We start from the raw sequence: 24739 nt of genomic DNA, 5'->3' as shown, positions 1-24739 counted from the left end.
AACTCACCTGAGAGGAGAAAAGGAGGCTCGTTCAAATGCTGACCTGCAGCCTCTGGGTAACACAGGAGAAACAAAAACTTCCCTTATTTTCTGATCTCCAGGCAGGGTTCCATTCGTGCCCATGGAAGAAGCAGCAGTGGGCCTGTCAGTGCTGGAAGAAATATGTGTACAAAGTGTTTGGCGTATTATTCTTGCTGCACTGAATTTGTTTGACTTCATCCTTTGACAGATCTCACCTAAGTCTCTGCTCCAGGAGCTGCCATGTTTGCCAGCTCCTGACCGAAGCGTCCATTGCCGGAGTGCCCCTTTTCCTCTGCCTTTGAAGCTGTTTTCTCTGCTCTTCAAGTTTGTTTTAGTTTGATTTTAGTGGTGCTGTCATCCAAGAGATGGAATGGATTTCATTATTCCTTTAGCTTTCACTCTGAACCTTTCATATTTCCTGTTGGATTCTTTCTGGTCGATTTCTGTACACCTTGAAGTTTAAAAGTATTATGGCAAACGTAAGGGAGAAATGAGGAAAGGCCATTTATTTTTAGGGATTGAATAAGGCAGAAAATTTCATATCTGATAGACTCTGACTAGAGGATGGAATTCATGAAAAGCTGTTTTCTTAAACTAGCTACACAGCATCGGCAGACTCCCAGAAGGTTTCCAGGGCCTAATTGGTATTGTAGAATAGATGGAACTGTCAACAGCTTGCTCCATTCCGAGACCCAACATCAGCCTTCCAATCCCAGCCTACTCTTGGGTCTTACCATGGAACAAGGATCGTGTACAAGTACAGTTTCCATTCTATAAACATTGATTAAAAGCAGGGATGATCCCTATTCACTCTTGTGACCTGTGCTTTGCACACAGATGACCAGGAACTATCTTTGGTCTGGGTACCAGGGAGATAGATTCTTAGGCTCTAAACGTTTTCCTCATTTTAAATTCTACTTGAAAGGTTACTCCTCTCACAACGTGGAAAGCACAGCTGGGATCTGGATGTAAGTGTTCTCTGGGAAAGTGATGTTTGAGTAGAACCTGCAGGAAGTGAGGAAGCTGGTCCTGCAGTGTCTGGAGGAAGATCGTTTCAGGCAACGGAAGAACAAGTACAGAGGCCTTAAAGGAAGGCTTTGCTGTCCAGAACCAAGCAAGTAGGAGGGAGAGTATAGGTAGGAGTGTAAGTGGAAAGGTGAGCTGATCCACTGCCTGGAGATGGAGAACCCTGCAGGCCATTGTGAGGACTCTGCACTTTTCTCTCGGGAGAGAAAGGGAGCTGAGTGGCATGATCAGGCTTTCATGGTAAATGGATCATTTTTGACTCTAAGATTGAGAATTGACACTAAGGCAGCAAGGATAAAAGGAGTGGGACCAGTTAGGAAGCTAATGGAATAACCCACATGAGAAAAGGTAGTGGCCAGGAAGTAGATTTGCTGCTGGACTAAAGATGAAATGTAAGAGAAGGGTTGAGTTCAATATCTTAAGAGAAAGGGGGCTACTGTTTGTTGAGATAAAGAATCTTATAGGGAAAGTGAGGTCACTGGGGACTTGGTTTAGGGCATTTAAAGTTCAGATGCCTGTTAAACATCAGAGAGTTCAAGTAGACGTTTGGATGTCAAAATCTGGAATTCAGGGCAGAGATTTGGGCTGGAATTCCAAACTTGGAAGTCAGGAGTGGCTAAGACCACCTGGTATAGCCAAGAAATACTGGAGATGATTGAGCACTGACACTCCAGGGATGGTCAGACAATAGGGACGAGCAGCAGAGACTGAGAAAGGAGAGGGATGATGGAGTATGTGCAGTAGATCAAGGAATAGAAAAAGTGGTTCCAGGTTGCGAAGGATGGGCTCACTGAGGACAGGAGAAAAGGAAGTGGAGACCATGTCCACACCTCTCGGGGAGTTCTGTTTCAGGAACAGAAACACTGAGCAGGGCTGTGTTGGGTCAAGGGTTTATTTGCTTTTAATGGAAGATGTTACATCCCTTTTGGAGAATGTTCCATTAAAGAGGGTAAAATGGATACTGAAGAGGAATAATATACTGTAAACTACTGGATTGCTACCAACTGAGTAGAAAAATCCATGTTTAGGGGAAAATTTTGGAGATTGATAAGATTCTTTTTATTTTGTGTTTAGAATTGAATGCCAATTGTGTTTTTCTGAAATGAAGTCATAGTAATATGAGGGACAAGATGATAACAGGAAAGAGATATGTGTTAACTTTTAAGAAAATATTTCCAGAGTTAAGGGTGATATCTAAAGATAAAACTGTATACTGTTGATTTTATTGGCAAAGAAATAAATATGACATTCTTATAATTATTTCAGTTATAAGACCACCACATGTTTACCCCCATTTGGTTGGATTCCGTAGTAATTCAGGTTCAGGTAAACTGAATTTGCCTTTACGGTGTATGTGGAAAAGGAGTTGAGAGGAAATTAATAAGAAAATGAAATTGCAGAGGAATAATTATCATTCTTGCACCAAATTGCTTCTGAGCTCTCAACAAGCTGCCCTTTGACATATAGGTGTGCTAATGACAGGTGTTCCTTCTCTCTGTAGCAGGACTGACAGTCCTTTTTCAGCCTTTACCAGGAGAAATGAGGACTGTTCTAGCAAGAAGTCCGCAGCATTAATTTTGAGTGCATTTTATCAGCGGTGTGTTGGCAGTGACTTCCTCTACCAAAGGCATAAGTGGCAACAATAAAGCAGACCATTGACAAAGGATGACAAATAACAGTAGTAATGTTTGTGTAGTGCTTTACTGTGTACCAAGAATTTTTGAATATATTACACAATTCCATTCATTCAGGATGGAAGAGGGCTTTCTGTGTTCCATGCTCTAGGAATTTAGCCATGGAAAAGTCCCCTGTTTCACAAAGCTTAGTATGAGCTGCACACAACCTGGTGAAATAAGTAGGTCAAGCCCTATTATTATTCCTCTTTACAGATGAAGACATTGTAATGCCTAATTAAAACTCAAATTTAAATCACCACTTTTCTAGGAATTTGGGGCTTAGGTGAAATTTTATCACCTGTATGCTATTTTTCTCTCTCAAAACTTCAAAACTCAGTACCACCATACATGTTGTCCCCAGAAATATCATATTCATGAAGATAATGAATTTCTGCCATGGAAACCCTCTTGCATTTAAAAATATTCATTCTAGTACTCAGTCTGATAACCCTGTGTCTAGAAGAAGAGTCATTTTAGATTACGAATACACCAATTACAGCTAGTCCACCTTATGTTGCTGTTCTGTGAGCCTAATAAATCATTTACTGTTAACAATAACTGTGATATCTGGATTTATCAGCTTTATTATATAACAAAAATAGCTTTTATAACACTGACACAATTAACTGCCATCAGTGTAAGTTCTATTTTACAAGCTAACATTTTGCCATTTGCACTAACTCACACAATTATTAGAAATTCTAGAGACCTCACTTTTTCTGAGTTTAAAACATCATTGGAACTCATAAAAACTGTGTAAGAGCAACACATGGACTCTCCTCAGTGTACATGACTTTGTGCCTTGGGAGTGCTGAGTGGAAGTTGCAGGGACCCATGCTGGAGCCAGATCTCTTGTACACGAGACTGTACAGTGGAGAGCCCTCCAGAGACTTCACCTAGGTGCATAGTAGAACTAAGGTGGGTGCACCTGCTCCACAGAAGGCTGTGGATGCCACATGGGTGTTATCAGGAAAGCAGTGACAGCCATCGGGGAATTCAGCCACGGCCAGACAAGAAAGAGGATCCTTATCCTCCTGTACCCTTCTCCCCAACTCTTCCCATGAAGAAGGGAGAGCTTAGGGTGGGGGACAGCCCAGGCGAGATCATGCTGTGCCTCCCTCATAGAGAAGAGCAGGGGAAGAGAAGACAAAGTGTGGACCAAGCCTCTCCAATCTATGTATCAGAAATAAGATGGAGTTTTATACAGAATGGATTCTGTGAGCAGAAAGTTATGCAGTCTGCCTAGACTAGGCTGTAGTTTGATGCCAGTGAGGGCAAGGAGGTTGGATAAGGACCCATTTGGAAGGATTGGAAAACAAGCTTTTAGGTGTTTGAGCCCATGTGGAGTTGACACTGTGCCATGAACAGGTTATAGTTAGATAGATTTGTCTCAGGCTCTGTAAAACAGTCTCCATAAAACCAGGCTTCCCTCTGCTCTGTGATGAAGTCGGGATCAGGCCTGCCCTCCATCCAGGTCATCCCAGTGGACTGACACCTACCTCTCCCTGTATGACCTGAGCAAGCCACTTAACCTCTCTGAACATTTATGTCTTCATCTGTCAGATGACAGGTGGCCCATGGGTTATTGCTGGCATGAGACATGAGTAAACATTGCAAAAGCTGCAATTTATGTAAGAGAGTTAGCTCAAGACCACGGCTGATAGTGCTGAGAGGGTCAAGGGAACCCTGGAAGTGTATTTTGTGCCAATTATGCTGGTAATACAGCAAAAGCACAATCAGCTTTCCATATCCAAGGATTCCACATCAGTGGATTCAGCCAATGGTGAATCAAAAATATTTGAAAAAAAATTTGAGTCTGTCCTGAGCATGTGTAGACTTCTTGTCATTATTCCCTAAACAATACAGCATAACCACTATCTACAAAGCATTTGCGTTGTTTTAGGTGTTACAAGTAATGTAGGATGATTTCAAGTATACAGGAAGATTGTGGGAGCTATTTTTTTTTTTTTAAATAAAAGACATCAGCACCCATGGATTTTTGTATCCAAGGCAGGTCCTAGAATCAAGTTCCCACAGATACCAAGAGACCACTGCGTGGATGAAGCGGATAGTGGCTACTAGAGACAAGACCAGGGGGATTCATGGGCCCAAGATGTAACTGGCTAGAGAGACTTTGAAGATAGCAGACACTAGACCACCCACTGAGAAAACAGCATGACGTTTAGAGAGGGAACTGAGAATACCAGAGTTGATTCAAGTGGGAGGCAGTTGAAGGTGCCCTTTGGTCAGACCTGGGGCTCTAACTTCCTTAAAAGAAGGCCGGTTACAGCCTGTCCTCAGCAAGCCATCCAGATGACTGAGGGGTGGAAAGCAAAAGTGGGTGTGGCAGGGATGTGTTTGTACCTGCAGAGAGAGAGCTTACATTTCTGGTGGGTGCTCCTGGGAGGGTAGGGAATAGGGAAACTTTCAGGCAAGGTAAGCTTGCTTTTCCATAATTTGGTTGCTGGTTTTCTAAACCGAATTGTGTGGATGTGCCTGTCTCTTTCCTGCAGTGATCTCTGTAGGAATCTGCTTGTGAATTCTGAGGATGCTCACCGTGCTTGCTGAATTAATCTAGGCTCTCTGCCATTTCAGTGATTGAATTCCACAGTGTCTTTTAGAACGATCGAATTCAGTAAAAGAACTCCGTAAAGGTCAGGCCGAGAGCCCCATCTCTTTCTGCTGTTTCCTGTAACTCAGCTGCATGGTACTTTCTGCCGGCACTCCAGGAGCGAGTGTCCGTGGGGTGTCTGTGGGTTTGGTGCTTCGTTCTGAGCAAACATTATTGCCTTAGATGGTTATTGGTATGGTAGAGCTCAAGTTATAGAGCTGATTCATTAGACCCATGAATGCTGTTTCTGGAAGTTTCTACTGGATTAACAGTGCTGAGCTTCCCTGACCCCAGACCCTCCCTGCTCCAGCCACCCTCCTGGCCTGTCTACCACTATGCCCCCTCCTGGGGGCAGAAGGTCACTACTCCTTCTGCTATCCAGAGTTTTGCCCTTTAGAACCCTGGAGAACAGAGTTTTTCCCTGAGAACTCTATTTTCTAGATTCATCAAATGGAGCAATGACTAATTTTTTAAAAAAAAAAAATCCTTCTATTGCAATATTTGCTCTTGGTCATTGAAGATAAGAAAATAAAAATGTTTAACCTGTTGATGGTTTTTCCCTCATCTTTCTTGAACTTAATAAAAATATTTATTCTGTGAAAGTAACCACATAAAGGTATTCTGTTCTTTTTGGCAAATGTAAGACACAGTTTGGTTTTTCCTAAATTTGAATGTGTTGGTAATTTCACTTGGTATAACACTAATATATAAATGGTCTTCTTTCCCTCAGCCAACCCAAAATGTTTTGTGCAAAAAGAATGATTTAGAAGTCAATGATTAAACCTTGGGTACCCTAAAACAGTTTTTAGTTGTTTTTAAAGAAATATGATTCTTTGCATTTTATTGTTTTCCTCTTTCCTTCCTGGATGCTACCGTGGTAGCTGTCATGTTTTAAATATTGACAAGATGAGATAGTTTTCTGTTTATATCAGCAGTCGTCTGTCTGTGAGATATGGACCAATCAGAACGCTGGATTTCCTTTCTCAGCAATCCATCAGGTTCATAATGTAAGGTTACATGTGGTTATTTCCTCTTCCTGAACTTGCGCTGTGTACTGTGTTGCAAAGTGTTGTCAACGGCTATAGGTACCATGTCCTGGCAATGCAGACAGTGTGTAACGTCTGGTGACTTCTGAGGTTCTTCGTCTTCTATACTTCATTTACTGTGCCTTGTGACTAGTTGATGTGCAAACATTGTCCTAAAGTGATAAACATGCTTGGTTTTAAAGTCCACGGTTAAAAATCTGTCCCATGTGAGTTCTGGCTTTCATTCCAGGCATCTGTGTTAACTTGCTTTCACAGGAAAAAGGAAAAGGGTAAATCGATATATATAAATATATATTTATACACACATACACACACGTATATATCAGTGTTATTCTTCCACACTTTGTACTTTCCCATGTCCATAGGCTCTTCAACCCTTTGTGTTTAATGATTCTCAAAGATTTGTGTGCTTTACTTGTGAGACATATTTGAGTATGATTTGCATGAAACCCTTACACATTTTATGCAAATGTGGGAGGAAGTTAGCAGGGGAGAGGCACTGTTACAGCTACAACGTGGTTCTCAGCCTTTTTCCACTTGAAAATACCGAATTGATCTTTGAAATGTGTGTGAAATTGTGACCCATTTTACTCTGAGCTGCTTAATATTCAAACATGCACATTTCGCCTTTGCAGACTTAAGAAAAATTCTTCTTTGGAAAGTGAACATTTTAATATTTGAGGTTTTTTATGTTTTCTATTTTAAAATACATTCTTATTCTCACAACCTGTTAAATTGTTCCCGCTGGGTAGTGTGCTGAGAAGTGGAGACATTTGGTTGAGAATCACTGAGTGAAGTTCTCGGAGTGGCATGCAAAGGGCCTCTGCTGGGTGCTGCACCAGGCGTTTCTGTCCTCCTGTGCATGGGCTGTGGCTCCTGAGGACCATGGTGTCTGAACATCGGTGCCGGTTCTTGTGACCCGGAAACTCCTCCTGAACCTGTAATTGCTAACCAAAGCTTTTATGTGTTCAGAAGTGGCCATCTCTGCTCTTTATCATCAAAAGGAACACATTCAGTATAACCAACTGCATTTGACCAAACTAACATTCTGTATCCTTGGAGATTTTTAGAAAGAACTGCAGCATCCTGGGTATGAATGTCTGCAGGAGATCTGTCCTTATGTGCATTCACACATTTGGATGCGTAGATCTGTACACAGCAGTGAGCATGGAAAGTCAATGTGATCACATCCACCATGGATATGTTGGGTAGCCCATCTCTGAAATGGATCAGAATTATTAAAAGTATAAAACCTTAAAATAACAGTTGTTGCTTTAAATCAATTTAGTTTTTCGTTAAGTGTTCTGAAGAAATAGAGAATAATAATTGTTAATATTCAGATCTAAATTTACTAACAGACCAGTGGGAATAGCAGAAAAACTTCTATTGAAAAAATGAATACTAATTCTAAAAAAATTTAAGAACAATAGATTCAAAGCTTGAAAACACCATACCTTTTCTGTTAATGTTAGAATGCTAAGTCATAATGATGACTGTTCATTATTTGTTGATATACTTATGGAGTTTTCCTCTCAAGAAGAAGATACAAGTGTGCAGGGTTTTCCCCTGTGCATTCTCAGAGCCTACAGAATATGTAATACTCAGTTTCCCTTTTTGGGGAGAGATCCAGATGATGTGATCTGATTCTGAATTTCCCCGAGATATCTGGTGCCTGTAAACTAAAGACTTATAGCCATCTAACAGCTTTTGAAATAATGGAAAGTTTAAAAGCTTATTTTGGAATCTGTCACCCAGTAAAATCTGTCTCTATAGACAGCTGTAAATGTCTTATATGTAATGACTACATTTGGCTGGTGGTTTTATATTTTTCATCTGATGATATAAGAGAGTGTTTGCTTTAACCACATTATTGTATGTGGCCCAGTTACAATCCATCACACTCAGCCAGACTATGAATTTATACTTCACAGTTGAGAAATATCTGCTAAACAGAATCAACTCTCCATTTAAAACTATAATCTCAAATTATGTTTCCCATTTGTGTTACAAGTTAATTTTTGTTTAAGTTTGAAGAGATAGTTAATGATGTTCATTGCCCTCTGTTGAATTGTTGTGTTTTAGTCTGCTTATAAAAAAATTGAAAAAGCCTAGAGGCATATATATATATATATATATATATATATATATATATAAATAAATACCAAATAAATGAGATTTTAAGCCATGACCAAATTCTTAGAATATTGATCACTTAAATACATGAACCTAAAGGAAAGATTTTTCTCCAAGTATTTTAAGCTCTAAAGAAATAGCCTGAAGCACATATTACAGATTCCTTGAATTATTTCAGTTTCTCTTCTGTAACTACTTACAGAAGCCCTCTAAGCATATCTGTGTCAGTTATAGTTTAAAATGTGATGGAATTTCTAAACCAAACTTTTCCTACTTCATTTTGTTATTCTAATTAAGTATTCTGCCATCATTGTTACCCATGTTTAACTTTTTATTAAAGTTTTGATTATAAGCCATTATTTGAGGCAAGACTTCATAAATCTGCTTGATTTTTATTTAATATGTCATAAGCATTTTTAAATGGGGAATTATTTAATTTAAAATATTGACTGAGCAAATGCAAGTATTCTGTAGATATGAAGGTACTACTTAATAAGACCTAACCTGTACTTACAGGTCAAAATTATTTGATGTTTGAGATAAAAGCCCTTATTTATTTTTTGGTCTCTTCTACCACTCCACAGACTAACCACTCCGCTTAGCTCCTCCTGCAGCGTATTCCTGCTGTAATTCAGCCTCCAGGAGGGTTGAGACCTAAGGCACCCTTCTCTGAATTATTTTGTTCTTGCTGGTGGTGAACCTGATAGAGCTGAATCCCAGCCAAGGGCCAAGGTTGTAGCTGTCCTTTGCAATGGTGTCGAAGTCCTGCTGTTGGAGTCCATCCATTCCCATTTAACTAATTCCAAAGTGAAAACTCAACATCTACAGGTTGAGTCTTCTAAGTATTCTTAGATCTAAGCTTTTAAAAAGGGACAAAAGTTGATAAAATTACCAGGAAGAAAAGAAACTTATTTTCTTATAAATGCAATCTTAAAAACACTTTTCCCTGGGTTTGAAAATGAATTTCTGGAAATAGTACTATGTATGGCAGAACTTGACATCTATTCCAAAAAAGTAGATTCTGGCCTGTAGGGAATTTGAGAATATTTGGATTGAAACAATGTTTTAAGGCCACAAGGAAAATGAAGTAAGGATTGTATTTCTCTTCATTAAAATTATCTCTGAACATAGTATCTATGGAAGGTCCTATCAGATCACTCCAGATTCAAAGCAGGTGGTTTGTGGCTTTTGAACAAAGTAGAGTTACAGAAGAGCAGATGATGGCTCTACCTAAGTGGAGTTAAGTGGGTGCACTACTGATTTCTTCAACTGGCTTCGAGTAAGAGAGCCTGATGATTTCCAGACTGAGGTTGTATAGGTTGTCTGTTCTGGGGCTTATTATTCCCAAAGTGGCTGCTACAGTTTCTGTGGATGATGTAAATATTTGGATCAGCATTTGGCTGTAGTTTGTGCTTTAAGTGTATGGAACTCACATTAAAGTTTAATTATAAAAGTGCGTGAGATAATTGAACAATTAGAGAATGGATTTGCATATGATTTGCATGCTTAATGTACTAATACACGAAATGTTCCCATAATCTTAGCTTCACCCCACCCATTCCCACCACTGCCCTATTCCCAGTCCTTTCCCTGCAACCCATAAACCCCCAGCTCCTGCCATGTCTGTTCAGGCTTTTTGAGAGTCTGCCTGCTGAGCCCGGCCAAGCTGTTCCTCTGCTAAACTGGATCAGGGCTAACATGAAGATGCCATGCTTGGTTTGAATGGTCACATCAGCAGACACTGGATCAAAGGACCTTTTGATGCCAACCAGATCCTCCTTTTGTATCATTCCTCAGAGTTGTGTGCAAACTTCTGTTGTTCTGTTAACAGTGTTACCTGTGACTTAAATGTATAATACCTGTTTGCTATGTTGTTGTTTCTTTATCAGGGGAGGGGAGAGAAGTGGGGAGAAGCTAATGGGGCAACTTAGAGGATCTGGGGAGAACTTTGAGAACCCACAGCAGCACGTTTATAGAGTTTTAAGCTGTTGTGACTTAAAAGTTACTAAACTCAGCTTCAAAATCTTAACAAAATCCAAATATCCTCCATTTTGTATCTTCTGGTAGCTTTTTGAGAGCAAATCACAGCCAGTTGAGGTAGACTGGAGAGAGAATAAAGATCCAGACATTTTAGAGACAAGGAAACAAAAAACTCAAACTAGGAAGCTAGAAAAAAAAATTCTAAAATTGCATTCAGTTGTTGCTTTTTCCAAAGAACAATTCATATAAGGAGAAAACCTCAAGAATGGTCCAGGAACAGCTCACAAAACATGAAAAGATGCAAAAGTTAATATTAACAGGTAAAGTCTTAATACTCTCAACAGATAAGGAATGGGAGTATCAAGTAATGTATTAGTAAATCAGTAAATAGAACCAAAATAACAGAGTAGGTGACAACAGAGCAGAGAGACAGCGGGTGGGGCTCTGAGTGGTCACAGCTTGGAAGAGACCCACCTTGAGACAGCTGCCTCTAGCTGTCTACTGCTATGAAAGAGCCTCTGCATTTTTCTCTTGTTCAAAACCAGTTAGAAACTTCCAGGAGGCAAGGTCTTTGCCTGGCACTTTCCATCATTGGCAGCTGCCTCACATCCCATCTATCGTAAGCCCAAACTGCACAGCAGAAATTGCTAGGCTGCGAAGCTATTCCTGGATGACTGTGACTCTTAAATTTGGGAAGTATCTTCATGAAAGCCATGGACTTCCTTTCTCCCCCAAAACACGCACCTTCAGCCAAAATTTCACATTCTTGTCCTGAACTCTGAAAATTCTCCTTAAGAAATCCTACACCAGTGAAGCCAACCGCTACTGGTTCTATAGAACTTTGTCTCTCTCCAAGGTTTTATTTGGTTTTGGAGTTCATAAGACATTTTTATTCTGTTCCTCAATTTCTCATCATTCTGTAAGACCAGCCAAATCAAAGTTAGAAGAGAGTGTCTTCCAGAATCTGTTATTGTTTAGTTTATGTCCCCTTGAGAACAAAGTACTGGATTTTGAGAAATGAGAAAACAATATGAAATATCCTAGGTATACTATGTAAATCAGGTTAGAGCCCAGAAAAACCATGCCAACAGAGACCTTTGACTTTACAGATGCTCACACCAACCATTACAGTAATAAAACTGGTTGATGCTGACCTCATGGAAATTGATAAATATTTTAGGTCTTAGTGGGCATGGGTATTATGAGATACACTACCAAATGTGCCTGTGCTTATTCTCATAAATGAGGTTCCTCAGGTACATGCATAGGCATATCTGAGCAACCTTGGCATTTAAGCGTTTAGTCATCATTGGTGTTTTGGGTTTTCTGAGCAGGGTAGCTAAATATGTCCAAGACAACCATGGTGGCGCTAAGTCAAACACAGTTGAATTCAATGAGAGAAACTACTTGTTAGTCATTAGTAAACTTTTTGCTAAAATTGTTCATAGTATCATACTTATCTCCAAAAATATAAAATTATTCAAAGAACATGGTACATGTCATTATTTGGGAACTGAAATTTATAGAACTCTGCATTCTGAATGTAAAAGCTATTCAAACTAAAAATTTCAAATAGTCATCTAAAAACAGAAAATTCTTTCAAAGATTACAGATTTGTTTCTGTTGTAACAGAAACTAATAAACTAATAGATTATTTCTTAGTATCTTCATGTTTTATTTTAAAATTTTCTAACTTAGGCTGTTATTCTAAAAATGAATCAACTTCTTCACGCTTCAAAAGTTAACTTGGAGAAACGTGCTAATAAGTATACTCAAAAACTTAATAACCAATAAAAGTAACCAAAATGCATTTCACATTTGCAGCACATGTGTTAGAAAGTGAACTCAGGCTAGCTATAGGGGGTGAACTTTGCTTCCTGCTTGTACTGCCTCTAGAATAAATGTCATTTTCAGACAGGAGACTGGGGAGAACCTTCCATTACCTTGAGACCTCCAAACGAAGCCACAGCCTCAACTCCAGTACAGTACTGGCAACATCACCCAGAAAAGCTCATCTTCCAATCATGCGATTACAAAGCTTTTGTAAGTTACCCTGAATTCAGTCTTTGGGTACAAATGGGGATAGAAGTTATGTTTCTTATTTGTTTTCATTTATATTGAAAAAAATACCAAAATGGCCATGGCTGAAATTTCTAAAATGTTTCCCCTCCTCTTTTTCTTAAAGCATCATTCTGTCCAAAGTCCAAACAACCAGAGATTTATAACCCTTTTATTCTTGAAAGCTTAAGTCTGTTTTCTGCCTTCTTATACAGTCGTGTGTCTTAGAGTCAGTGTACTAAAGCAGTCTTGAAATGGAAACAAGTGTGAGTATAGCGTAGGTGCACCCTTTTACTCATTCCCTGTGACCTCAGAACATGGGGTCCACCACTTTATATAAATACCACATTCTTTTCATTGTCAGCAATAGTAGGGTTATACTCCTCTTTCTTTTTAGAGGTAAAGGAATAGTTAGGCTTAGGTGAGAATTGTGAGTAATAATATGCACCAGGTAAATGTTCAAAAAATACTGTGTGCTTGGGACAGGTGGTGGTTGTCATGTCTACAGCAGAAAAAGTGGCTGAACTCTTAAGCAGTCTTCTGAAACTGCCTGTCTTAAAGAAACACATTTCAATTAAGGCAAATTTTCCTGATAACTTAGAAGATAGGGAACCTTACCAAGATCGTTTTCCTTAATTTCATTTAGATGTGGCATTTTGGTTATCTCGTGGCAATTTGGACTGTTTTCCATTTTTGCGCTATCTGCTCCTTGACTGCTTCCTTATCTTGCAGCATTGGAATTATTTTAATAGCAATCACTCAAAACGTATGAGGTTGAAGTGGCTCCTGCCTTCAAAATGCAAGCCCAGTATTCCCTCAGCCTGTCTTCATGGCCTTCGACCAGGCCTGTGCTGTTGTGCCTTTGCATGTGCTACTCAAGTCAGGACCTCTCTGGTCTACAAGGCTGATCCCAGCCCTGTTTCTACAGTGTACCAGGGTGTCTCTGGTCATGGCAAGAAGTATTTTTCAAATCTCTCCTGAAATAATTATATTAATTCACTTTTTCAAAAGATGTATAGACCCTCTTTTTTTCTTGAAAGGCATTAGAGAGGAGGGAAAAAATGATAAAATGAAGGAATCCTGTTGAAGCTTAAAACTATCTACCGCCCACCAGAAGCTAGAGCATGGATGGCACTTTGCACCAGGCTAGTGTCAGATCCGCCCACCTGATGCATGATAGTCCCTGGGAGAAGATATTCTCATGCTTACCCTGCCTCCATCTAGCCATCCAAGCCCACCAGGGGCTCAACTCTGACTTCTGTAAAACTGAGAATAGCCTTCCCCTCCCCACCCTCCTATCCATTCTCAGGTGGATTAAACGTGGGGAACACAGCTGTGAATGAAAAGGGTCTAAATCTGCTTCTCTGCCTAAGAGCAGCCCAACACTAATTACCTATGGAGCTGAACAAGCCCAAATAGGGGGCATGTTGCTTGGTTTCTCAGCTGTCTCATACAACCCTGTAATTACAGAGAGAGTAGCATGATTTATTTTTACAGACATTACTGCCTCAAGGAAAAAAAAAGGAAAACATTTTTAGATGCCCCCATTTTGCAGTTAAATATGATTTGAACGACGGCAACTTTAGAAAATGCTGCCGTTTCATTATAAAGAGCAATTTTCAGCCTCCAAAACTCATGGTTAATTCTGCTGCATTCTAATTACAAATGTATTTATTTGTTAGGATTAGTTACTGTTTGCTTTGGGTGGTTTTTAGTTGGTTGGTTTTGTTTTCCAATGTGAAAGGCAGAGATCTTCCATCCACTGATTCACTCCCAAAATGGCCCCAACAGCTGAGACTGGTCCAGACTGAAGCCAGGAGCCCAGGACTCCCTCCAGGTCTCCCACGTGAGTGGCAGGGACCCAAGACTGGGGTCATCCTCCTCTGCCTTCCCAGGCACCTCAGCAGGGAACTGGATAGGAATTGAAGAAGCCAGGACTTGAACTAGCGCTCTGATATGGGATGCCAGTGTCGCAGGTGGCAGCTTAACTCGCTGCACCACAACACCTGCCCCTCTGTTCATTTTTAAAAGTCAGGCAATAATAAATAGGCAGGAAATCTAGCCAGTAGTACTTCCAGTTTATTTTTAAATTGTTATACTTTTCTTCATAAAGCATTGTATTTTTTATATTTTAGTATTTAGGTTCTATGCTGATCAAAGAGCTCAGGGGGACAGAATCAACCCAAGATGCTTGTGCAAAAATGCGGGTAAGTTTTCCAAATTGTTTTCTCTCTAGTAGCTGAAATACTAAATACTGGGTAAGGATACAAATTGCCACCTTTCAAATTGCTATTTTCTTCATTGGCTGGTCTGCTGGATCACATTGGGAGTGTATTTTAAAAAAAAAAAAAAAAAGATGTTTGGACTTTGTTCTTGTTCATACTTGAGCTTATTTCCCTGTGGTTTGAGTTAGTGTCTGTTTGACACAGTTATCCCATATTGCATTCCTCTTAAAGTTTTAAAGGTTTAAGGTGAATTGTATGAACATTGATCATTCTCCAGATTAGAGGAAGTATCTTCAGTTAAACAAGAAAATGTTTTAAGCACCCACATGACTGTCTAAGAATATTTGTTGAAAAGACCACCAATTAACTAAAAATTACTAAAGCAGAGGCATTGGGAGGATATTACATAAAGCTAATGATTTTCATGAGACCTCTTAACTATTCATCTTTTTTAAAAATAAAACATTTAACTCTGAGTGGAATGAGCCAGAGGCAAAATTCCAAATGTCTGATTTGTGGGTGCTGGTTCCCTTGGAGTCTGTTTTTGCCAAAGCAAACCCCTCTCATACTGCAGAGCCACCTGGGCACCTACCAGCATGGGTTCGTAAGCTTGCTTTCTTCATGGCACATGTGTAGAGGATATGGCAATTATCTGACAGTGCAAGTCAAGAATATTGAGCTCATTGAATACAGCAAGTAACCAAAGTCAAACTTAAGATCACTAGCAAGTGAACCCTACCTTTAATTTGGGACAGGTATACTTTGTCATTTATTTTAATATGAGTAGCTTTGGTTGGAAAATATTTCACAACATATAACTGAGCCAAAGCAATTATGAAGGTCAACATGAACTGTCCATTGTTCATGGAAAGCTAAATATGTACAAGTGTTCGTGAAATTGAGACCTCAGGATGTAATCACTAGGTTACTTTTCTGATTAATAGCAAAACAGCTATAATAATTGCCCTTCTACTAGATGTAAAGTTAATGCTTAAATTGTCAGTACCAATGATTTTTATCCCAGGTACTGACATTCTGCTTCTGTTGCTGCTCACTTGCCTTGGAAGTCACTTTTAATAATAGTAATAATAATAATTAATAATACTAATAAAGCTGCTCACATCCACTGGATAATCACAGTGTGTGCTCATACAGTTATTATTCCCATTTTACAGATTAAGAGCAGAGTTAGGGAAGGTATGTAACTTTCTTGAGGTCACACAGTTTGCCAATCTGGGCCTAAAATCTAGGTTTATCTGCCTCTGGAGTCCAAGCTTTTAACCACATTCTCCTGTTTCTCCTGAGCCTCTGCTGCTTACTTAGAAAATGAGAACCTTGGACTCGATGCCCTTTAGGGTTCTTCCCGCTTTTATAATTCTAGAAATCTTATGTTCTAAATATAGTTATCTGACCTAAATTGTGTCACCAATGGACAATGAGCAAATGCAAAAATTTTTCAATCATCAAGCCTCAGAATGACTTTAGAGATATTTATGAACATGTCTAAGAAATTAATTTGGCATCTCTGATTTAATACTATTAACTAAATTACCTGAGACCCAGCTACTTCCATGTTGTAATCAGCATAAATACTGCGTAGTGCTTGTAGCACCATTTAAAATACACCAGATCTGTGATTTGAACTTCAGCCAATTTCTTGAGATTGAATGTATCTGAAATTACATCCTGCTAGTGATAGCCAAGCCATTTTAATAGTCTCAGTAGAGAATAATTTAGTTAAATACTTGTCTGTCGCTTAAAATGAAACCTTGAAAAAGCTGTCTATTTAGAAGGCATTCTTCTATTCTTTGGGGCATTTTTCTGGTTTGCTGCCCTTGATGTTTGTTTTAGGTAGTTTATATGAAAATAGTAATTTTATTGCTTCTTAGACTGTCATAAACCCTTAATTCTCATCTTGATTAAATATATCTCAGTCCTTGATACGGTAGCTAACTTTGCATTCACTGGAACCACTAGAACCGATTTTGAACTGTTATCTGGGACTGTTGCATTTGTGAATTAGAATGTTTGCCAGCTAAAAGTGGAATGGATCTCACGTGGCAGTTAATCTTCAGTTTGAAGCCAAAGTGATAGTTTTCTCCATTTTCAACCTGGTGACATTATAGCCAAAAGTCCTAGTACTAGCAGATTTCCCCATGGAAAATACATTATGATACCAAAGATCTTAAATTCTGCATATAATAATATTATTAGGTCAAAATATTGTGAATTAAAATGTTACTCATTAATTTAAAAGACTCTCAACAGTATGAGTGTACTTGAAAAAGTTCATGGAAACTAGAATTAAAAGATAAGTGTATTCTGATGCAAAAAATGAAATCCATGCATACCTATTTAATAATACACATCTCCACTAACTTTATAAAGACCCCTCCTGTGCATGGATTTAAAAACAAAAATTTGCACTGAAGTACACTTAATATTTAATTTCATTTTCTGTGAACTTTCTGAGGAACACTGTTTTACATTTTAACAAATTAAAATTTCTTTCCTAATTTGAGGTAGTTCAGTATTTTGAGAAATATTTCTTTATTTTATCAACAAAGTGATTAAGATTCAGCCTCTGCTCTCACTGAGCTGACAGTCCAGTGGCAGAAACCAAGGTGTAGACATTGACCCCACAATGGGAGAAGTACCACCACGGAGGTGCTCACTTTACCAATCAGCCCACGGGCTAGTTAGAGGTGATCCCAAAAATGACATAGGCAAGGTCTCCTGAAATCAGTCTATCAGAGCTGGCCCCACATAAGTGAAGAATGTACACTGACTCATTAATCCACAAGGTAGGTATTGCTGTAGCCCTGCATTATACCTAAGGGAACAAAGACCAAAGGAAGCTTAGTAACTTTTCTAAGGTCCCTTCCCCGCTAAACCTGCACTGATCTTTTCACTGTCTCTCTCTATAGCCCTACATTTTCCAGAAGACCACACAGTTGGAATCACACAGTGTGCCTTTTCACACTGGCTTCTTTCACTTAGCCTTGTGTTTCAGGTTCCCCCATGTCTTTTCATGGCTGATTACCTCCCTTTTCTGAATAATATTTCATCACATGGATCTACCACAGTTGATCCATTTATCTATTGAAGGTCATCTTGCTTGCTTCCATGTTTTGGCAATGATATAGAGAGATGCTATACACATTTGTATGCAGGTTTTTATCTTAATGTTTTTCTTGGATCCAACCCTAAATGATGGCTCCTCTTAAATTTATCTTCTAAATTGTGTTTAGTGAAGAAAAAACTTGTGTTAAACTTTATTTTTTTTTAAGAAAATTGCAATTTGTGCCTTATCTTCTGGAGTTTCCTTTAATAAAAGCTTGAGGCTGGCTACGCTTTTAATAATGAGGTGTACTTTTAGGTAGAAGCAATTCTTTTTTAGAAAAATTTTTATTTATTGGAAAAGCCAAATGTCAGAAAGAGGGTGACACACAGAGCAAGAGAGAGAATCTTCCATCCACTGGTTCACTCTCCAAATGGCTGCAGCATCCAGGATTGGGTCAAGCCAAAGCCGGGATCCAAGACCTCCATCTGGGTTTTTCAGATGGGTGACAGAAACCTGAGCATTTGAGTCAATACCTGTTGCCTCCCAGGGTGCATTAGTGGGAAGCTGGATCTGAAGTGGAACAGCTGGGGCTCTGTTGAACCAATTCACTGTGCCAGTGTCACAGGCAGCAAGTTAACCTGCTACACCACTATACTAGCCCCTAAGTGGAATCATTTCTATGAACTATTTTGTTCCTTAGTAGTATAACGTGGCTGCTTATGTCCTTTACCATGGCATCTTAACAAGCATTTCAATTCAAAATTAAAACGAAAAACACATATTAGTAACATATGAAGAATTGTCAAAAATACCTATTGAATCTGAACACCATCATTTAGTGCTGCCTTTTATAATACTGGTTGGGTTTTCCAGCTCAGTCTGTGCTCAGAGTCGCATACTTCATCTTTGAAAGGATTCCTAAAGGAAGCATTAACTGGAATCCTGAGTACAATGCCACCAAGACATGGTCCCGCATAGGAGCCTTTCTTCTGCTATGCTTTCCTTCTGCCATGCCATACATCACACTGTACACATGCCTGGTTATCCATACCTCCTGGAAGGCAGGGACCATGTGTTACATCACAAGTGGAATTCACTGTTGGCCCAGGATACTGATCTGCTGACTGTTCATTGCTGAAGTCTGCCATGATAACATGTAGCCCAGAATATTCAGTTATGCTCACAGACGCTGATTTTACTTCTACTCTTCCTTGTCAGTGGGATGCTAATGCTTTGGAAAGGGACGTTGTGAAACATCCAATCTCAGATTAATAGTATGGCACTGAATTATCTTCTGTAATCCCCACAGCAACTCTACAAATTGGTTGTGGTATTAACATATCCATTTTACAGATGAGGTAACAAAAGCACAGCGTTGGCAAGAGATCAAATGAAGCCAGTACTCCAAACATGGCTTCCTGTGCTCCTACTTGCTGTACTGCAGTGCCTCCTAGAGGAAGGAGCTCATCCCTGGATTCCTTTGTAAATTCAAGATGACCACACACACACACACCCTGAAGTGTACTTACACCTGATAAATTTTAAAACTGTGTTTCTCACACATTTGCAATTTGCTTTTTAAACTAAAATCATACATTTCAACTTTGTTTCTTCTAAGATGTATTTGTTTATTTGAAAGGCAGAATTACGGCGGGGACAGGGGGCAGGCAGGGCAGAGATCTTCCATTCACTAGTTCACTCCCCAAATGGCTTCAGTGGCAGGGCAGGAGCTGGATCCACCCAAAGCCAGGAGCCAGGAGTTTCCTCCAGGTCTCTCATATGGGTGCAGATGCCCAAAGAGTTGGTCTATCCTCCACTGCTTTCCCAGGCACATTGGCAGGGAGTTGGATTGTAAGTGGAGCAGCCAGGACTTGAACTGGCACTCATATGGGAAGCCGGCATCACAGGTTACAGCTTCACCTGCTACGCCACAGTGCCGGCCCCAACTTTGTTTCTTATTACAAAGGCACCGCATGTTCATTGTTATATATTATAGAGATATCCAAAGGAAACCGTTTGCAGCTGCCTAAGCCACTAAAATATGGGTGGATGTTTGGTGCAGCAATTAATACATTGGTTAAGGAGCTCATATTGGATTTCAGAATGCCTGGTTCTGACTTCCTGCTAATGCGTACCCTGGGAGGCAGCAAGTAATGACTCAAGTACTTAGGTTCCTGCCACCCCCATGGGAAACGTGGCTTGAGTTTCTGGCTCCTAGGCGTTTGGAGAGTGAATCAGTGAATGGCAGGTGTGTCTATTTCTCTCTCAGGAAATTAATTTTTTAAAATTTTTTCAATAATAAGCTACTAAATGTAGAATGGCTGGGTCAAGTTTCATCTTGAAACTTTGGATAACTGTTGACAAATTGCCTTCCAGCAAATTTGTCCCAGTGCGGTCACCCAGAAGCAGCACACAAGCATGTGTTAATGTCTGCCTGTCACATCTCTCAGTGTCGTGTGCTTGATGTGTTGGGTTTGCTCCTAGCTGAGGGACACTGGGGAGCTTTTATGAGAAGCCGTACGTCTTCACCATGACCCCCAGTCTTCGCAACTTTCACTCGTCAGCATCTGTTCTAGATGTAGCTCTGGAATCTCTCTTCATGGCTTGTACTCTTTATTGTATGTGAAGAATGTTTTCTGCTTTCCCAGTCCCTGAGAAACCTGAAGGATTAAATAATTCTTGTTAATTGCTCTGAAGACCAAGAGCTGTAACTAAATGCTAACTAAGGATTTTTGGAAATCACTTGTCAAGTAGAGAACAGTGTGTTTTGATAAACTAGCTTCTCTCTGAATTAATGGAGGCTGCAGTACAACCGAGTTTATATGCAGAGCAGCAGAGGACGGTTCTGACAGTGGCTTTCCATCAAACTGATCAACTACATTTTTGGAGCAGTCATTGCTTGAAGTGTGGTCCCCAAACATGCAGCATCAGCAGCATCTGCAGGCTTGTTAGACTTGCAAATTCCTCAGCCCCACCTCAGATTACTGAATCAGAAACTCTCATCACTGAATCAGTCTGTAATGTAGCAAGCCCTCCGTGGGATTCAAATGCACTCAAAAGTTTGAGGACCACTGCCATGGTCCGCTGGGCCTTCTGCCAAGACTGCTGCGAAGGTCGGCTGCTCTCGGTAGAGTCCTCCTGCCCTGTGCCTGGAAACTGGCTGGGGCTAGAGGAGCAGAGAGACAAGGGCACCACTTTGTGTTGCACCAGACTTTAGCCAGTTCATGCATTACACAGGCAAATGTGACTCTCTTAAGCAGAGATGGGGTTTCAGTGGCCACTTGCCTACTACCTGTTCTTGTCACATGGTCTCAGGGTTCTGTGTTCCCCCCAGCCTTTGGGCTAGAGTCCTCGAGAGATCATTTACCCTCACTTCCCAGCCAAATGAGACTTACTCCTAAATCAGTAGTGACAGATGAGAGCCCAAACTTTATTTAAAGATGTCCAGAGGGAGAGACTTCCCAGCCACCCCTAGTAACCATTCTGCCCTCTAAGAAGCTTGCCTCTCAATGCTTGTGATCGGAGCCACTTTCCTGCAGTGTATGTGGATGCCTGACCCTTTTCTCCTTGAGGCTAAAAAAAATAAAATAAAAAATCACAGGATCTTTGAAGCCCTCCCCCACTCCAACAGGAAGCTCTGATTACCCTCTTGTCACATCTGGGGCTCTCCTCCCAGCCTCCCAAGGCCTCTGCTCAGGCTCCAGGCACCAGGGCTCTCTGCAAAGTTTGCTGAGTTCTCAATATGGTGAGGCCAACTCTGGTTCTTCTTTGTAGTGTGGACTCTGTTCTTGTCCCCAAACCTTAATTCATTGGATCGTCATTCCTTGAATCATCATGGGTTTCATCAGCCACTAAAATGAAGCCTTTGAAATTGCTGCTATTTAGCCATATTTTTCCCTGGAAAGATGGTGACCGTGGGGTCAGGCATCTGGCACAGTCATTAAAGAGCCATTTGGGATGCTCACCTTCCATATCAGAGCGCCTGAGTTCAAGTCTCAGCTCTACTTCTAATTCTAGCCTCCTGTTAATGCGCATCAGAAGTAGTCTGTAATGGCTAAGGTATTGGGTCCCTGCCACCCATGTGGGAGACCCAGATGGAGTTTCTGGCTCCTCATTTCGACCTGGCTGAGCCCTGGCTATTGCAGGCATTTGAGAACTGACCCGGTGGAGATATTCATTCTCTCTCATTCTCTCTCTCTCCCCCTCTCTCTCTCTCTCTTCCCCTCTCTCTCTGTTGTGTGTATATATCTGTCTCTCTCTCCTTCTCCCCTTGTCTCTCTTCTTTCTTTTTTTTTAAAGATTTATTTATTTGAAAGTCAGAGTTACACAGAGAGAGGAAAGGCAGAGAGACAGGTCTTCCATCTGCTGGTTCGCTCCCCAGTTGGCCACAAAGACCAGAGCTGTGCCGATCCGGAGCCAGGAGCTTCTTCCGGAACTCCCACATGGGTGCAGGGGCCCAAGGACTTGGGCCATCTTCCACTGATTTCCCAGGACACAGCAGAGAGCTGGATCAGAAGTGGAGCAGCCAGGACTAGAACCAGCTGCCTATATGGGATGCCGGCACTGCAGGTGGTGACTTTACCTGCTATGCCACAGTGCCAGCCACAATCTGACTTTCAAATAAATATATTTTTAGTGGTGACGTCATAGAAATCAGTGTAAGACTTGGCACTGGCAGTCCTCAAGGGATGTCCCATGCAGTAAGGCATCCAGAGCTCCCAAGAGCAGGGCAGTGCACTTGAAGAGCCAGTGACAGAGATGAGGAAGCAGTGCAGTCCGCCTGTGAGGCTGCAAAAGCCTTTGTGACCTTTCCCTGAGCTGCAGAGGGCGGGCGCACATTCCACATATCTGCTTTGGAGTCTGCTTTTATCCTTTTTTTTTTTTTTTTTTTTTTTGACAGGCAGAGTGGACAGTGAGAGAGAGAGACAGAGAGAAAGGTCTTCCTTTTGCTGTTGGTTCACCCTCCAATGGCCGCCACGGCCGGCGCGCTGCTGCCGGCGCACCGCACTGATCCAATGGCAGGAGCCAGGTACTTATCCTGGTCTCCCATGGGGTGCAGGGCCCAAGCACTTGGGCCATCCTCCACTGCACTCCCTGGCCACAGCAGAGAGCTGGCCTGGAAGAGGGGCAACCGGGACAGAATCCGGCGCCCTGACCGGGACTAGAACCCGGTGTTCCGGCGCCGCAAGGCGGAGGATTAGCCTAGTGAGCCATGGCGCTGGCCCTGCTTCCTGCTTTTATCCTTTATAATCCCCACAACCTAGCTGGTTTTTGTTACATACAAAATCATCATAATAATGCTTGTTTTGTGTATGCTATAATCATTTGAAAGACAGGACTTCCAGGCAAAAGTATTTTATGCTATTTTAATTTACTTGCTGAAACTAAATTTAATAATTAAGCTTTGCAACTAAGGAAATAATACATAGCAAAACTAACAGTTATGACTCGGCATTGGGTATCTAACCAGAAAGCATTCTGGTAGCCACAAGACTGTAGGTTAAAAATACTCTGGAAGTTGGATGGCCATAGACCATCTGGAAATCTCCTCCCAGTCTGCAATTTTTTTTTCCATCACTACTATTTTCCCTTTCTCTCTACGGGTGGTGGGCACAAATGATTCTTACGTGGAACATAATCATCATCCCACACTCACACCCAATATGACAGCTTACAACTGATGTGCTCCCAGTCTTAAACTTCTCTGCTCTTGTACAAACTCAGGAAAGTTGTGCTGTCAGATATTCCCATCTGTAGATTCTGCTTTCAAAAATGAGACACCACAGTCAGCTCTCCATAGCTGCAGGTTTCACATCTATGGATTCGACCAATCACAATTGAAAATGTTCAGAAAAAAATGGGTGTACTGAACATATGAAACTCATCTTTCTTATCCTTCCCTAAATGATATAACAACTATTTACATAACATTAAAATTGCATTAGATATGATAAGTAATCTAGAGATGCTTTAAAAATATACAAAAGGATATGCATAGGTCCTATACCAATAAAGGACTTGAACATTCAAGGCTTTTGGTAACTAAACACCCATGGATACCAAGGAATGACTACACCTGTTTTCAAGAATGCTTTAAAACTAAAATAAAAGTACCACTCTCTCTCTCTCTGCCTTTCCCCCTCTTTCTAACTATGCCTTTCAAATCAATAAAAAATAAATAAAAGCACCAGAAATTATTTCTAACCTGCAACCAAGAAGTTCATAATTCATAATTTAAAAAGAAAATAAATCATTATTACTTTTCCTTGACGAACCCCCAAACCCCTCCTTTTATAAAAATGTTCTAAAAGTGTTTAATTACTTACTAAGAATGACACTTCAAGTGGCCATACCTAGATATGAAGTAGTGATTTGATTATAATGATTATAGATTATGATAAAAATCCAAGTGCTAACTATAAAGCTATCTTTGAATTGAAGATTCAGATTTTACTTTAGGTTTCAGAAATGTACCATACCTGTATAACTAAATGTTTATGTTTCCCTGAGAATAAAAATCTGAATTTGGGAAATTATGAGCAAAATACAGTTGAATGCTTATTTGCAGGAGAGCAAGATGCTGCAAAGGTTAAGTTAATGTTGGGCATTACCTTTGAGTATTCAGAAGTCCTTGGTATAAATTGGTCTCGTCCTCACAGCTGGCTCTGAATGGGGAAGGAACCTGAGGATTCTGGGAAATCTCAGGAATCCCACCCAGAGCACAGCATAGAGTAAAGCAGAGAGAAAGGAGCCACAAGTTCAGGTCCGCCTTGAGCATCTTACTAGGCGAATGTGCCCGAAGAACAGGATCCTGTTTGTGCGCGTAGACAGAGGTTGAGTCCTCAGTGTGGACATGTGGAGGATTCATTATGCAGATAGCAGAGCACGCAGACAGGGCA

At 40.6% G+C, this 24739-nt stretch overlaps 1 protein-coding gene across 25 annotated transcripts in view; it reads left to right on the top strand.

The window, feature by feature from the left end:
• ANKS1B (ankyrin repeat and sterile alpha motif domain containing 1B) overlaps positions 1–24739 on the top strand; it is a 1209513-nt gene that overhangs the window by 1148166 nt on the left and 36608 nt on the right. For 13 of the 25 annotated variants that reach the window (XM_089308832.1, XM_089308831.1, XM_089308827.1 and 10 more), the window contains 3 exons: positions 6267–6341; positions 12408–12536; positions 14687–14758. In XM_089308832.1, coding sequence (XP_089164958.1) covers positions 6267–6341; positions 12408–12536; positions 14687–14758 — 276 coding nt within the window. The remainder of the gene's footprint in view (positions 1–6266; positions 6342–12407; positions 12537–14686; positions 14759–24739) is intronic. The other 12 variants (XM_089308838.1, XM_089308836.1, XM_089308835.1 and 9 more) reach the window with 2 other exon arrangements.

This window comes from Oryctolagus cuniculus, chromosome 11, assembly GCF_051225735.1.
Source record: "Oryctolagus cuniculus isolate XC-2025 breed Fujian yellow rabbit chromosome 11, ASM5122573v1, whole genome shotgun sequence".
NCBI classification, from domain to species: Eukaryota; Metazoa; Chordata; class Mammalia; order Lagomorpha; family Leporidae; genus Oryctolagus; species Oryctolagus cuniculus.
This window is presented reverse-complemented; position numbering and strand designations above follow the sequence as displayed.